General features: G+C 51.7%; 2 protein-coding genes across 7 annotated transcripts in view; one reads left to right on the top strand and one right to left on the bottom strand.

Moving 5' to 3' along the window:
- Positions 1-7,498, top strand: part of TMEM181 (transmembrane protein 181) — a 40,074-nt gene extending 32,576 nt beyond the window's left edge. For both annotated transcript variants that reach the window (XM_080664016.1, XM_080664017.1), the window contains exons 12-17: positions 190-292; positions 840-891; positions 1,610-1,692; positions 2,546-2,635; positions 3,565-3,631; positions 4,003-7,498. In XM_080664016.1, coding sequence (XP_080520142.1) covers positions 190-292; positions 840-891; positions 1,610-1,692; positions 2,546-2,635; positions 3,565-3,631; positions 4,003-4,081 — 474 coding nt within the window. In that variant the 3' untranslated portion in view covers positions 4,082-7,498. The remainder of the gene's footprint in view (positions 1-189; positions 293-839; positions 892-1,609; positions 1,693-2,545; positions 2,636-3,564; positions 3,632-4,002) is intronic.
- An 807-nt stretch (positions 7,499-8,305) lies between these two features.
- On the bottom strand, positions 8,306-13,429 carry DYNLT1 (dynein light chain Tctex-type 1). Of its 5 annotated transcripts, XM_080664018.1 has the most exons (6): positions 13,277-13,381; positions 12,105-12,146; positions 11,953-12,034; positions 9,753-9,876; positions 9,029-9,106; positions 8,306-8,727 (listed from the first exon to the last, which is right to left on the bottom strand). In XM_080664018.1, the coding sequence occupies exons 1-5, from the start codon at positions 13,301-13,303 to the stop codon at positions 9,031-9,033; spliced, it is 351 nt and encodes a 116-aa protein (XP_080520144.1). In that variant the 5' UTR covers positions 13,304-13,381; the 3' UTR covers positions 8,306-8,727; positions 9,029-9,030. The 5 variants fall into 5 exon arrangements, with proteins under 5 accessions (XP_080520144.1, XP_080520147.1, XP_080520145.1 ...); XM_080664021.1 differs by lacking the exon at positions 11,953-12,034 and having other exon boundaries at positions 13,277-13,429; XM_080664019.1 differs by having other exon boundaries at positions 8,306-9,106; positions 13,277-13,370.
- Between the last annotated feature and the right edge of the window lie 975 nt (positions 13,430-14,404).

Here is a 14,404-nt window from a genome sequence, read left to right as displayed (position 1 = left end):
TTGTGGGGCCACTGCGCTCAGAGAGGGCGAGGGCCGAGCCTGGGCAGGGACAGTCGGAGCGGTGGGAGCGCTCCTGTTCTGTGTTGTGGGGCGACGGTCAGGGCTCCGGGTCCGAAAAGTGCTGGCCTTCCCTCCTGCTGAGCTGCTTGTTGGAAGGCGAAGCCGCAGTGCCGTGTTGTTGCGTTCCAGGGAATGAAGGTGTTCTTCATGGTGGTGGCCGCTGTGTACGTCCTGTACCTTTTGTTCCTGGTCGTGCGGGCCTGCTCGGAGCTGCGACATATGCCTTACGTAGGTGAGCCACTTCACAAGTGCCCAGTGCGAGGTGGTCAGGGAGGAGTGGCTGGAGGACACCAGGCGAGTGACCTGGAGGGGGAACACCCAGAGACCGTCCCACTCCCACGGGCTGGGACCAGCCCTTGGGTCCCTGGGAGCCAGACGGCTGAATGGGTCACTCTGGGCCATGTGGACGGAGCCTCGGCCAGCGCTGGGGGAGGCCTGTGGGCTGGAAGCGAGCTGGGCCCTGGGATGGTGTGGCTGTTGGAGCTGCCTGGATCCTTCTAGCAGGCTCCTGTGGAGGGCCCGCCCAGGGCGGCTTCTTAGTCCTTGAGTCAGGAAGTCACCGATCTTGGGTCCGTTCCCCAATCTGTCACAACAGGTCATGTGGCCATGGCCTCACTGGGCACCTGCCTTCTGGCCCCAGCATTCCTCCTGGCTCGGGCACTAGCAGGTTTCAAATCGGAGGGAAGAAGGGCTCTTGTTCAGGGTTGGCTTTATTTCCGTGCGAGACGGAGTGTGTGTACTTTCAGGGGGTTTCATGGACGTGTTCCTTTCTTTTTCAGACCTCAGGCTAAAGTTTTTGACTGCGTTGACGTTTGTAGTGCTTGTCATTAGGTAAGAAAACTTGATTTCTCAAAGACGCAAACTGTGCATCTTAATCTTACTCTCGTGGTGTCTTTTCTCCCCTTTGACGGCGTTCACTGGGGTCCTCCCATCAGATGTGCTCTGCAGCTCAGAGAGCACTGGCCCCTTGGAGGGTCTTGGGCCACAGGCGAAGGGACCTGATTTGCACTTTCGTTAACAGTTGTCCACCTGGGCTGCCTGTGGAGAATGGAGCCCGCGGCGGGGAGGGGAAAGCGAGGGGAAAGCCAGGCGAGGGGCGGAGGATCGGGGTGCTTCAGGGCAGAGCCTGGCTGTGGGGCTCACCTTAGCAGAACCGCTGCTGCCACTGGTCGGGGCAGGTGTCTGACAGGGAATCACTGCCCAGGGACATGTGATTAGGGAGGAGTGGACGTTCCTCGGGAGCCGGTCATTAGGAGAGGATCTTGAAAACATGAACCTAGGGAGTGAGAGGAGGAGGGGATGTGCTGAAGGTCACATGACCTCCCAGGCCCCGATTCAAGACCATGACATGGCCAACGTCAGGGTTCGCTGGCCCTGCATCTGAAGCCACACACCCGCGACGGGCGTTGGATGTACGTGTGAGTGGACAAGTTTCCATGCAGAAACAGTAGTGATGAGACTGTAACTGTTAATAGGGTGAATACAACAACTTACACAAAGCTAGTGCTATTTCTTCCTGTAGTTCACATATTTCCCTCCTCTTTTCCAGCATCGTCATCCTTTACTTAAGGTTCGGAGCACAAGTTTTACAAGACAATTTTGTAGCTGAGCTGTCAACTCACTACCAGAATTATATCCTTTTCCTCGGGCTCAGCGCTTCCAGGTGGAGTGGTAGCTGTTAGGTCTCTGAGCAGCATGAAGAGGCAGGTCACCTCCTGGGCCTGTGCTGCCTGGGGTCCCGCTCCGTCTGCAGGGAGGGGTGCCCGCCTGGCCCCCGGGACACGTTCTCACGGCAGCAGCTCAGGCTCGCAGGGTGAAGTCAGCCCGTCAGTGACCAAGTGGGTTCAAGCCCGGGACCCGGTGTCTGTGGCCACGCTTGGCCTCTGTCACCGCCACCTCCCAGAGGCCTCCAGCTGCAGTGTCTGCGGGGTTGGTGATGAGGACAGTTTGAGCCCGTCTCCAGGGTGGGCTTGTAAACCTGCGAGGCCTCCTTGCGTTCCTGCGTGGGTGCCCGTGGGTGCCCGAGGCCGCGCCTCCGCAGGGAACTGCCGGGTGCCTGACAGGCTAGGTGTGTTTCCCGCTCGCTGTTTGTGACTGAATTTCACACCTTCATCAGCTTCTCAGAGCGTCTGTCGTCCAGAAAAGGGATAAGAACGATGCTTTGAGGGCCTGTTTCCAGCTCTCCATTTCATTCTTGATTCACCCGTGTGGCCTTCCCGCCCTTCCCTGGGTCACGGGTCCTGCCTCCTCGGAGGTCCCCATGGGGAACCTGCTCCTTGCAGGTAACCTTGAAAGGCTGCTATAACCACTGGCCGTGGGCTTGTCTTGCGGTGCCCAAGGTGTGGGTTAGGGGGCCCAGGTACTCGGCCGTCAGTGGTAGAAAGGGCTTGGTGGGTAAGGAGCAGACAGACTGAAAGCACAGACCCAACCCGCCCGCCACCCGATGGAGTGATCCAGGTCTGCTTGCTTCCCTTGACGGTGCCACCAGCTGAGTTCTTATCTTTCTATGGCTTGTTGAACTTTTACCTCTACACGCTGGCCTTTGTGTACTCTCCATCGAAGACCGCCCTGTACGGTAAGCCGCTGGGTCAGACGCTGAAGTTCAGGGCCCATCTCCCGGCTTTCCCTTCCTTCTGTAGCAGAGAGAGAGGATGTCCCTTTAAGTGTGAGCTCTGCGACTCAGAGCACAGCAGGTGTGTGTGGTCAAGCACAAGGTGAAAAGCGTGTGTGAGGTCCCAGCACGGGCATTTTGTCCGCCTGCCACAGGCCCTATAGTCTGTTGAATGCTAGTGCCATGACCCCCAGGAGAAAGTCTCAGTGTACAGCCCTCCTACCAGAAAGCAGAGCCAAGGACAGCCGGCCGCACAGGAATGGACAGGACGAGAGCTTTCTGGAACCTGGGCAGGGCCTAGCATGTCAGGACCACTCCTGACTCCTATATCCCGTGAGTTCTCAAAGCATCTCCGAGAAGAGGCTTGTTTGAGCTTCACAGCAGCTGATTGAGAAAGGTGCAGCTGGTCCCGTTTGCTGCAGGCCCAGCCACGGATGGGAGGGCAGGCGGTCCCGGGCAGGCGGTCCTGGGCAGGCGGTCCCGGGCGGGTGGTCCCGGGCGGGCGGTCCCGGCAGGCGGTCCCGGGCAGGCGGTCCCGGGCGGGTGGTCCCGGGCGGGCGGTCCCGGCGGGCGGTCCCGGGCAGGCGGTCCCGACGGGCGGTCCCGGCGGGCGGTCCCGGCGGGCGGTCCCGGGCAGGCTCTCCTCCTGCTCCCCGCGCACTTTGGGGAAGGACTGGGAGGGAGGCAGCGCCCTCTGCTCATGGGCCCCCGGGTGCCCAGCAGTGCTGCGGCCCTGGCGGGCGGGTGAGAGACACGCTCAGGACACAGAACGCTGTCCCGGTCCCACAGATAGTAGTGGTGGAAGCTGGGCGTGAACCCAGTCTGTTCGACACTGTTCTAGGACAGCGTCCTCCCCGGGCTGATGCCCTCGAAAATGCTCTGGTTGTTTTCAGAGTCACAGCTGAAAGACAACCCTGCCTTCTCCATGCTCAATGACTCGGACGACGATGTCATCTACGGGTGAGTCGTGCTCCTGGCGGCTGTCCCGGGGGCATCAGCCTGGGCCTGCGTGCGTACTAAGCAGCTGTCTGTCAGTCTCAGAGATTTCCAGGGTGTGCTAGCACGTGCTGTAGCTGGCGGTGTCAGGTGGTTTTGCTTCCACGTTATTCTGGCTGAGATGGATTGCGAGAGGGTGACCAGCCAGTGGTGACCACAGGAAGGCCAGTGCTTTCTGGATGGTGGGCCCTGGAGATGGCGGGGGGTGTGGAGTGGGCACTTTGAGTTGGTGATAGAAGTGGAGCGAGTGAAGCTATGAGATCTTGTTAGATGGCGTGTCGCTGCGTGAGAAGCTGTCCCAAGCGTACTAGTAGCAAAGGTCTCTTTTACAACAGGAGTGACTGTGAAGAGATGCCCCTGCAGAACGGCCAGGCCATTCGGGCCCAGTACAAGGAGGAGTCTGAGAGCGACTGAGCTCCGGGGTGGCAGACGTGGGGCCTGTCCTGAGGGGCCGGCTGCCCTCCGCACCTGCCCTCCCACACCTGCCCGTGTGCGACTTGTCTTCTAAGCAGAGATTTCCGGGTCCTTATTTGTTTACATATTTTTTAGAGAAAACCAAACTGAGGACAAATTTTAACGTTGGGCCAAATTTATTGTTAGAGTGGCTCCATTTATTTGGGAAGAAAGGCGCCGACACAGCCAAATTCTCTTGCAGAGATTTCAGATGAGCGAGCTTGTCTTCAGTGGTAGGAGGGAGTGACTCCGGTTTTTAGTGAATTATGTACTTATTTTAAGATGATTTACTAATTCCACGTTCGTGGGGAGCCCTTCCGAAGGCCCACCGCCTGGCAGTGTTCCCGCCCCCTGCCCGCGGTGCGTTTTCTGACCCAACTCCAGGGAAACCTGTGTGCACGCTGCCTCGAGGGCAGTCCCGCCCCAGTGAGAGGCCTGCTCTTCCGGGGACGGCAGCTCCTGTTCATGTGAGATGGGAAGTAATGGCTCAGGAGGGAAAGTGGGTCTGCGCGCAGCAGGGCAGACGGTGTCGGGGCGTCCGAGGAGGGTGCGACAGGGTTTCTAAGGAAAGGGCAAGGCAACTGACAAGTTGCGGCTCCAGTGGGAGAGGTCGGCTGCCATAGGTTTCCCAGGGGGTGTGCATACGTGTGCATTTGTATGTATATGAGGGCTACATCCATGAATATGGAGGATGTCCCTGTGGTTGGGGCGGGGAAGAGGGTATCCATTCAAGTCCAAAAAACAGTACTTTCTGCAGCTCTGCTACAGAGGACATGAAGTAGAGTTTTATTTTATTTTTTTAATAAAAGCTAAACAAATGATTGACATGTTACATTTCAGTGACTCCTCACTTCTTCACTGCCAAAAAGTTTTTTAGTTTCTTATTTGGAACTAGATGAAAGGAGTGAGGCATTTTGGATGGTTCATGGAAGAACCTTTGGGCAGAAGGTAACTTGTTGGGAATGTCTCGCCTGGTGGTCAGGTAAGCAGGTCAGCCCCCTGGGGGCCGCTGTTCCTGTCCCACTTGGCACCCTGGTAGACATCCCTGTGCTTCTGCTTGGACATGCTCGGAAAGGTCTCGAACTGTTAACAAGCTCGTGGCAGACACCCTGATTGTGCCTCTTGGCAGATGCAGAGGCCAGGGTATGGTTGTTCGCTGAGCAAACAGTTCCTGCCCGTCCTTCACCTGTGAACTCTCAGCTCACCATTCATGCTGAGCACTGTCCCCTGCGGGCTGTGCTGGGACCGCCTGGAGGTCAGGAGGGACTGTTCATCACTTCACACCTTCCTTTTTAATGTAAACATCAGTGCGGTAACATACCTTTAATATGAATTCCATTTGTTTTTAAAGCTCTGTAAATATGAATGTTTGGATTACAACTGTATTACTGCAAGGGTAATTCAGGTTTACATGGTTTTTTATATTTGCAATGATGTGTTAAATTTTTTAATTCTGTGTGCTCAGAAGTGTTGAAAAAATTTTGTTACCAAATTTTACAACCTCTATTAAGACTAACTATAAATAATGTTATGTAAATTGACAAAAACTTACTTATGCTGATTAATGTATTCTAGTATGTGATATAGTTTACATTTTAATTATAAAATAATTATCCATAATTTGGAACACTGTTATTTATAAGTAAGTGTAAAATGTTTGAGGCATTTAGTCATATAACTTAGAACTTTTTAAAACTTGTCTTTGGCCTGTACTGTAACTATAAACTGATGACTGATATCTTCATGTATTGATTCATCATGGTGTCAAGGCAATGAACAATATGGGCATATTTATTTACTTTGTGTAACTAAGTTGGAAACAAGAAAAAATTTACAAAAGAAGGTCCTTAAGGGAAATAAATCATGCATTTTCAATTTCCCTTCCTGATGTATCATACATATCAACATACTAGAGGCCCGGTACATGCATTTGTGCACCGGTGGGGTCTCTCAGCCTGGCCTGCACCCTCTCGCAATCCAGGACCCCTCGGGGAATGTCGGACTGCTGGTTTCTCCCGCCTGGCCTGTGGGGATCAGGCCAAAACCTGCAGTCAGACATCCCCCAAGGGATGTAGTAGTGTGCGAAGCGGTAGGCGGCCAGGGTTGGGCGCCACACCACTCCTGCTCATCCCAGCCCCCCTGTGCCCGCCACGGCTTGGTAGCGCTTCCGCGGAGGCAGGAGAGGCTCATGCCACCCAGCTGCACTTGCCAGCTGTGAGCCCGGGTGTCTGGCACCCATCCGTCAGCTGAGCGGTGCTCCTGCTGTGGGAGTGCACTGACCACCAGGGGGCAGCTCCTGTGTTGAGCATCTGCCCCTTGGTGGTCAGTGTGTGTCATAGTGACTGGGCAAACGGTCGACTGGTCGCTTAGGGCTTTATATATATAGATTATATACTCCATGTAAAATTCTGCTTAAAGTATATTTAGCATATACTATACGTGCCCTAGGTGTTAGATTAAGACACTAACCTCTGCCAGAAACTTTAAACAGTAGCAGACATTTTTTCTTTGGAGATCCTCAAAGTTTTGCAAATTTAAATTATAAAGTCAAAGGGCTAACTTTAGTTCTTCCATGGTTACAGCTTGAATAGCACCATCTTTGGGATAACTTTCATGCTGGTCCTGTCTAGGGCGACCTGGAAGATGACCACAGGTATTTCAGTTTCCCTAGGGAGAGTGTCGTTATCTCTGTGGACAACAGTTCCTCTTGATTTATTATTAAGTCATTACTGCAGTGAAGTGATGTGGTTTCTCTCTCTTAAGCCCCATTTGAAAGGCTAAAAAAGGCGATATATAAAATGGATTCAAGGTTTGTCAGCTCAGTCCTGTACAGGATTACAGATTGCAGTAAGCTTAGATACATTTTGTACACCAACCCACTGAATGGGGAGATTCTAAGACAGATGTCACCAGCCTCTATATTTCGTGAAGTATTTACTAAAGGTATAAATGGGTTGTAATGTGGGCATTTTCACAGGGAAAAACAGACTCAAATCGAAGGGATGATTAAAAGGGATGCCTACAAACACTAAAGTATACTTATGTATTTTAAGGGTTTTAGAAATGTTGCCTTAGAGGTTAGACTTTCAAAAAAAATCCTTTCCTCAGGCAAAAGGGAAGTTGCTTTAGTCTGTGACATCTTGTTATCCTGTTGATCTTGATTTCTCGTGTTTTAGATATACTGGTTAACTATACCATACTCTGAAATACAGAAGGATTTTCTGCTACTGAAAACTGCCTTTTTACAAGAAGATTGTAAATATTTATAAAACAAAACACACTACAATGAAAGCTTGAAAGGGTAGAGCTGCGAATTAGATCTTAGAACTGTCAGTGGGCACAGTACACCGATCATAAATGAGCACTGTAATCTGTTAAAATAAATGTTTATTTATGGCAAACTTTGGGTGGCTTCATTCTGAGACGACCTTTTTGGGAAGTGTACGTTTTTTATATTTGATCCTTTTTATTACGTTGGTTTGCTCTTTGCATGTGGCGTTAACTTTCAGGACAAGAGCAGGGTATATTTCATTTCAGCAGGTGGACAAGGAGTGTGTCTTTATTGCCAAGGGAATGTGGCCCAAGGATGAGTACAAAGATGAGGTCACAAGACCAGGGTTTGGGGCCCACCTCCTCACTTACTTGGGTGTGACTTTAAATCAAGCCAATAACCTCCCCACACATTTTCTGTAAATAATGGTGTTAATTGTTGTAGATACAAATCGAATGATTGTGAAGGCATTTTGCAAGCCCTAAAGTACTAAAACATTGGTGTGTGTATGATTGCTACTAAAAATGAGAACACGGAGGACAAGTTGTAGTGTTGCAGATCTGAGCCATGTGTGTGCATTAGAGCTCCTGGCTAAGGGAACAGTCAGCGGGCCCGCTTCCCACCGGAGCTCTAGGAGGGAGCCTTAGGATGGAGGTAGAAGAGATCTCGCCAGAACACAGCGGAGCTGTCAGGGCCTGGCCCATGGGTTAACAAGTCTTTGCGTTGGAGAGGACCAAAGCCAAATTGCAGCTTGTTTTTCTTCTTTTTTTTTTTTTTAGTTTTATAGATGCTGAAGCACTAATTAAATATAAAGATTTTGTTTGTGATACTATTTAGACCAGTGGTCACCAACCAGTGGTCCTTGAGGTCCGAAAGGTTGGCGACTGCTGATTTAGACTAAAGAAAAACAAACCTTAAATTGGAATAATTTATTCTAACAAAAATACAAAGTATGGAAAAAATTAGTGTGTTTGAATGATTTCAGAGAGTAGAGAAAGGTTCACACTAGCAGGTTGAGTGTTTAGCACCTTTGAACAGAGATATTCGGAGTGTGGACACGTGGCAGTCCAGGTTCCGCCTGAGGATCTGTGTGACTGGGTGTGCTGATCACAGGACAGTGCGGTCGTGTAGGTTTTTCTCTGCATGTTGAGAGTGCCACAGGAAACAGAGTGGGAAAGCTGTTCATGAACTCATGGCTGGTGGTGGGAAGGTCGGAGAGAAAAGTTGAGACAGAGGAGAAAGAGCCCGGGGGATGAGGAGGTCGGTCAGATGGACAGTCCGAAGGCGCTGACGATGCAGTACATGGTCTTGTTCTCCCATCGCACAGTGCAGCTTCCTGCGGGCAGACGGCACTGAGTCAGGAACACGGGCCACTTTGTGTTGTGTCTCACTGTACGGCGCCAGCACTCAGATACTTACCGCTTTGGTACACACATAAAGAAGGCTGGCAAGTCTCTCTTCTATAAAATGCTTTAAAGGTAACTCTAATAAGCATGCATTCAAAGACAGGAAACATCCACGCACACAGTTCAGGAAACACTGCTTTGGACAATCTAGATCTCAGCAGGTCCAGGAAGACACCACCACCTCAGGAAAATGCCCACGACAGACTCTGACCCAGGGACTGAGAACCGTACCGTCAGTAGAGCTGTCCCAGAAGCAAGAACTCGCCGTGTGTAGTCCTGCTCCGTTCTTCTGCATAATTATACAGGTCACTTCAATGAAAACAACTTTCATTAGAGAAATCTACTTGGCAACACACATTCCTTTTTGCCCATTTTTAGCACATGTATATTGATCACGTGGTTGATGCTCATAAAAATTAAAAGGGAAGCTCTGCCAAAACCGGTTTGGCTCAGTGGATAGAGCGTCGGCCTGGGGACTGAAAGGTCCCAGGTTCGATTCCGGTCAAGGGCACGTAACTTGGTTGCGGGCACATCCCCAGTGCGGGGGGTGCAGGAGGCAGCTGATTGATGTTTCTCTCTCATCGATGTTTCTACGCTATCCCTCTTCCTTCCTCTCTGTAAAAAATCAATAAAATATATTTTTTAAAAAAATTATAAGGGAAGCTCGCCTGGTCCTATGACATTGACAAACCACACCTGTCCCTTTCCTTCACTGCACACCTGGTCTACAAGCATCTGCTCTGAAACCCTGTGGCATGCCTTGCAATTGTTCCAGCAGCCAAACAGGCCAGTTGATGCCAGTTATGACCTTAAGTAAAGCAATGTGCACAAGTGACACTTCTACGGGAACTCTGAGGTTGGGTACCACACTGACACAACTCTTCTGACACCAGACATGCCTCTCATCAGCATTTCAAGAACCAGCATCAATATGTACGAGAAGCAAATCCATTACCAATGTATTTGAATGGTTTTCCCAGCTTGGTGAGTTGGCTTAAAGTTTGTTCTACTACATTTGTGGTCCACTGATTGACTTTGCTGTGCTGATAGGCGTTGCCACCGATGGCACTTTCTATAGCCTAGAAGACAAAGCACAGAGGAGTCGCTATCAGCAGAGCGCACCCAACACCTTCTAGTTAGTACTCAAGTTCATCGCCCTAAGAACTGCTGAAATACAGTTTGCATACAATGTAAGCTTACTTGTATCCATGAGATCAAATATACCTTTTGTTTAATAGTATCATGTTTAAATAAGTTTACATTTGTTTTTAAGAATTCATAATTACATGGGGGTCTGTCAACATTTTGAAACATTCTGACTTAAACCAGAAAACTTGCGTTTTTATGACAGTTACGACCTAAAATAAAAGTGTTCAGTGATCATCAGGTTCTGTTCTGAGCACGAGAGAACAGTGCCAGGATCTGATCGTGCACCTTGGTGACAGGGGTGTACTGCCTGGCACAGCCCAGTGATCTTGCTTTTGAGAAACAGAAAGCTACCTACAGTCACACCCTCATTTCTATCTATAGAAATTCCTATTTCTCCTGGGACTCCGGGTAGTCACATTAAACAAAGATCATTTGGCATCCTGCTTCTTCCCCACCATGCATTTTAGCATTTCATCACAGCTCCTTTGCATTCTCTGCCACATCCCCTGCCCCCCTCCAGCTCTGCATAAAGTGGGGCTGGGGGCATAGGAGCCCCTGGTTTAAAGGGACCAGATTATCCTATACAATGAGAGGAATATGCTAATTATCCGTTATGCTGTGACAGACGGCATAATGACCGACTGGGTAACAACTGGATCACTGGATCTGCAGGAGGGTGGGGCGGCTGAGAGCTACAGGAGGGGGCAGGGCACAAGCTATGAAGCGGGGGAGAGGGTGGGGGGAGCTATAGGAGGGCAACAGCGACTTACTGGCGCACGGATTTGTGTGCAGGGCTACTAGTTACTAGCTAAGAAGCTAAAGTTCTAACTCTGAGGGCCCAGTTCACTGTTCTTCAGGGAAGGAGAAAAACCTGTCTCTGATTTTGGACCCACCCAAATTTACTACCACCCAATACTTAGAATAGTTCGAGTTAACATCACCAAGCAAAGCTGTGGCGGCCGGTGACCATGTGAAGGCAACACCACAACATTCCTTCATGCTTCCAGGGAGACTGGGAAGCCTACCTCCAACTTACCTGCTGCCCGGTAACTAAGGCAAAGCTAATGCGGAAACAAGCGAGGCCAAAGGACACCACTTCCTAACAACTCCAGTTCCCACTGGCTCAGTGTGTGACTCACCACCTTCCTGCTCCCCCACTCCGTCCCTGAGAAACACTATTTTAAAAAAGATGAAAGACAACTAAAAAAAAAATCACGCCCGATGCTGAATAATGTATAAGGTAGAACAAAGTCATTTTGTTTTTTGATGATGTTCACAAAAATAGGTTGTGGTTCTTTATCACTCTGGCAGTAGTCAATAATTTGTATTAATAATTTGTATTAGAATCAGTTCCAAATCACATACATATCCTCAATGGTACTGTGAAACTCAGATCATCTAATGACTTTCCTGTAGCCAATGGCTTCACTATCTGCTCAGCCTACACAGGCTCGTTCCTGCCCCTCAAACACACTCCACACCCCGAGGGCCTCTGCACACGCTGGCCCCTCTGCCTGAGTTCATGCTGCCCCTGCTCACTCATCCAGCTCTGAACTCCCTCCCAGCACCACCTGCTGTGGCAGTGACCACTTTCCAGTGTTCTTATTGGACAAACGGCCTGCCTTCCCTGCCCCCAGACTAAACTCGAGGGTCAGCCCCCTGCATGCCCCTTGGCTTTTTTTTTTTTTTAAATAAATGAAAAACAAGAATCCTTTTTTGTCTCCCATTCTCATTACCTAAGGGAAACGCCACGGTCAGTAATGATAAAGTAGGCAGTTTAGGAATGTAAGAAAAATAAGGAAACAAGCGTCAACTGGATCACGAGGTGTTCAGTAACTGGAAGTTCAATTTTTTACATCCCTCTTCACTAACGTGGAAACAGTCACTTGTACGCCATGAATCTTTTATGCTAAAAGTTACAGAATCAATCCAGTATTATGCTAACCTATAAAATTCCCTGTCTGATTTAAAATATGTAATTTACCTAATATGGGAGTAGTTCTTACCTAGCTGTTCTCTGAAGTTAAAAACTGTTATGTGAAATGCCAAAGCACAGGCAGGCGCGACTGAAACCATCCCAGGACGGTGCTGAAAACACGTTATTTTCACTCATAAGCCACTAAGCGAGTATTTAAAAAGCAGGCATTTCCCCTCTTACCTCTTTCACAATGTTGCTCACTTCGTCAACAACAAAAGTAGTCTGTAAGGAAGAACATGAGCAGAGTTTGAGTTAAAAGATTCACATCCGCTGGAGCACTGATTCATGCAAATTTAGGTAACGAACACACTTGGGAAACGAAGACCTTCCTTCTCCCGAGGAAAACATTAGAGGCTCCAACACGGAGGGCTCGCCCAGGGTCACAGGGCCGGGAGTGACGTCAGGAGACAGCAACGCACGGAGACGCGACGTAAAGGGTTCTTGTTTTGTTTCTGTTGGAATCGTGCCATGATCCAAAGGAGTGGCTTTAAACTAGAATTTAATCTCTCCATCCACCTCCACCGGCCACTGGGATCCTTGACAAATGTCAGCCATTCTAACCGCGCACCGTTACAATGGCTGTCTTCCGCTTCGCCAAGAACTGGGCGCTGTTACCGGGTCTTCATCGAGACAATGAGGCGTTCCCCCCGCCCCCACTAACAGGCGCTGTCTTCCTGCCGGCTCGACCCCAAACTGAAATAACGGCCCTTGTTCCCCCAGGATGCGCGGTGGCGAGCCCGGGGAGCGCGGCGGCCAGAGGGCGCGAGCAGGGCGGGGAAGCGCAGGGTGGACCGTGCGCACCGGCAGACAAAGGCAGGGTCTCCGACCTGCACGCGGGCGCCTCGCCCACAGCCTGAGCATCAAACCCGCGTCCGCAGGGACAGGCGAGCTGTGGCTGTATGTGCGTGTCACGCGTGCGTGCCACTGGGGTCTGGCGTTAAAATGCGGCCTCGGCCAGCAGGCGCCCGCGCGGCCCTGGTCCGCACCGGGGCGTGGACCGTCCCGCAGGTTAGGGTCGCATCACTCAATAGAAGGGCCGAGTGGCGTGACTCCCGGCCGGGTGCGGAGCGGCCGGGACCAAGTGGGCGCGGCGCAGGCGGGGTGTGGGGCGCATGGGGCGCCGCGCAGGGAGTCCCAGGGTCGCCCCACCCCCGGCAGGTCGAGGACACCCAGGCAGGCCGCCCGGGGTCACCGCAGAGCGCTCGGCAGGGCGCGGCGCCGTCAGGCCGCGCGGGGTACGGCCGCTGCCCTCGTCCAGACGCGCCCAGAGGCCCCCACACGCCCTTGGCTGCCGCCGTCCACCCGGCCCGGGGCTCCCGGCCTCCACACGCCCGTCGCCGGCCGGCAGTTACCTCTTCCGCACTCTGATAGTCTTCCATCTTCCCCGGCGCGTCGCCTCCGCCGCCCTGAGGAGAGCGCACTGCGCCGGCGCACTTAGGCCCAGGCCCGCTCGGCCCCGCCCTTCTCCAGCTCCGCCCTTCTCCAGGCCCCGCCCACTCACGCCCACGCCCTCCTCCGGGCCCCGCCCCTATACGCCCACGCCCGCTCCCGGGCCACGCCCTTCCCCCTGTTCCTCTGCGGGGCAGGCGCCGGGCGTTGACTGTCTCCTCTCCTGGCCTCCCAGGTGGCGGTTTCCGCGGGAACCCATTGGAGTAGCCTGGCAACTGCCTAGACCACGGCAACTAAAACAAAACAAATGTAAGCAAAAACGAAATATGATCAATGCACAGAGCCAGTTCGGGGGGCAGAGTCGTCTGCGTGGGTTAATTTGAATATTCAGCCGGCTTGGAATTGTAAGGTGACTTCTAACCTTGATGGGCAGCCTGAGCTATCGGTTACAGTCCCCCTGGGGGTCCAGGGTTAGGAAACTTTGGCTCTGGTAGAAACCTTCCTGTGGGGAGGCAAGTTTTCCACATAAATTCTTATTTTTTAAAGCACCATTGAAAAAGCATTCTGGGGTGGAAACTTTGTAAAACGCTGCACACGTCCAGGCTGCCTTCACCAGCATGACCTAGACGGACACTCGACTTGTGTTCGGGGTCCGTATGAAAATTAGGAATTTCTTGGGGCTCTGAGAAGGGGCTGGAGCTATGGACCTGCTTGCATGGCGCCTGAGGCTAAGGCATGTGGCTTTGCGTACTGTTTTTCTGCTGTTACCACTCCCTTGAAGTCAAGCTGTCACTCCCTACCTCTCCAAAGCCCAGGCCGAACCCACATGCAATCCATCAGCAACCCGTGTTGTTTCCACCCTATATAGAATCCTAATTTCCATGCCGGCAGAATCTGTTTTAGTCACTGATGTTTCTCCTGCCCCTTCCATTGTGCTGGCACGTAGTAGGTGCACAATGAGAATCTATTGAATGCGTGCATGCTTTCCACACAGATATTGCTTCTGAGAGAACTGGGAGGTGGAGGAAGGTGCAATGGCCTGCCTCCTTGTGGGTCAGGGGAGGAGGGCAGAGCCTGAGACACAGCTGCTG

Source organism: Plecotus auritus (assembly GCF_963455305.1).
Source record: "Plecotus auritus genome assembly, chromosome: 4".
NCBI lineage: Eukaryota > Metazoa > Chordata > Mammalia > Chiroptera > Vespertilionidae > Plecotus > Plecotus auritus.
This window is presented reverse-complemented; position numbering and strand designations above follow the sequence as displayed.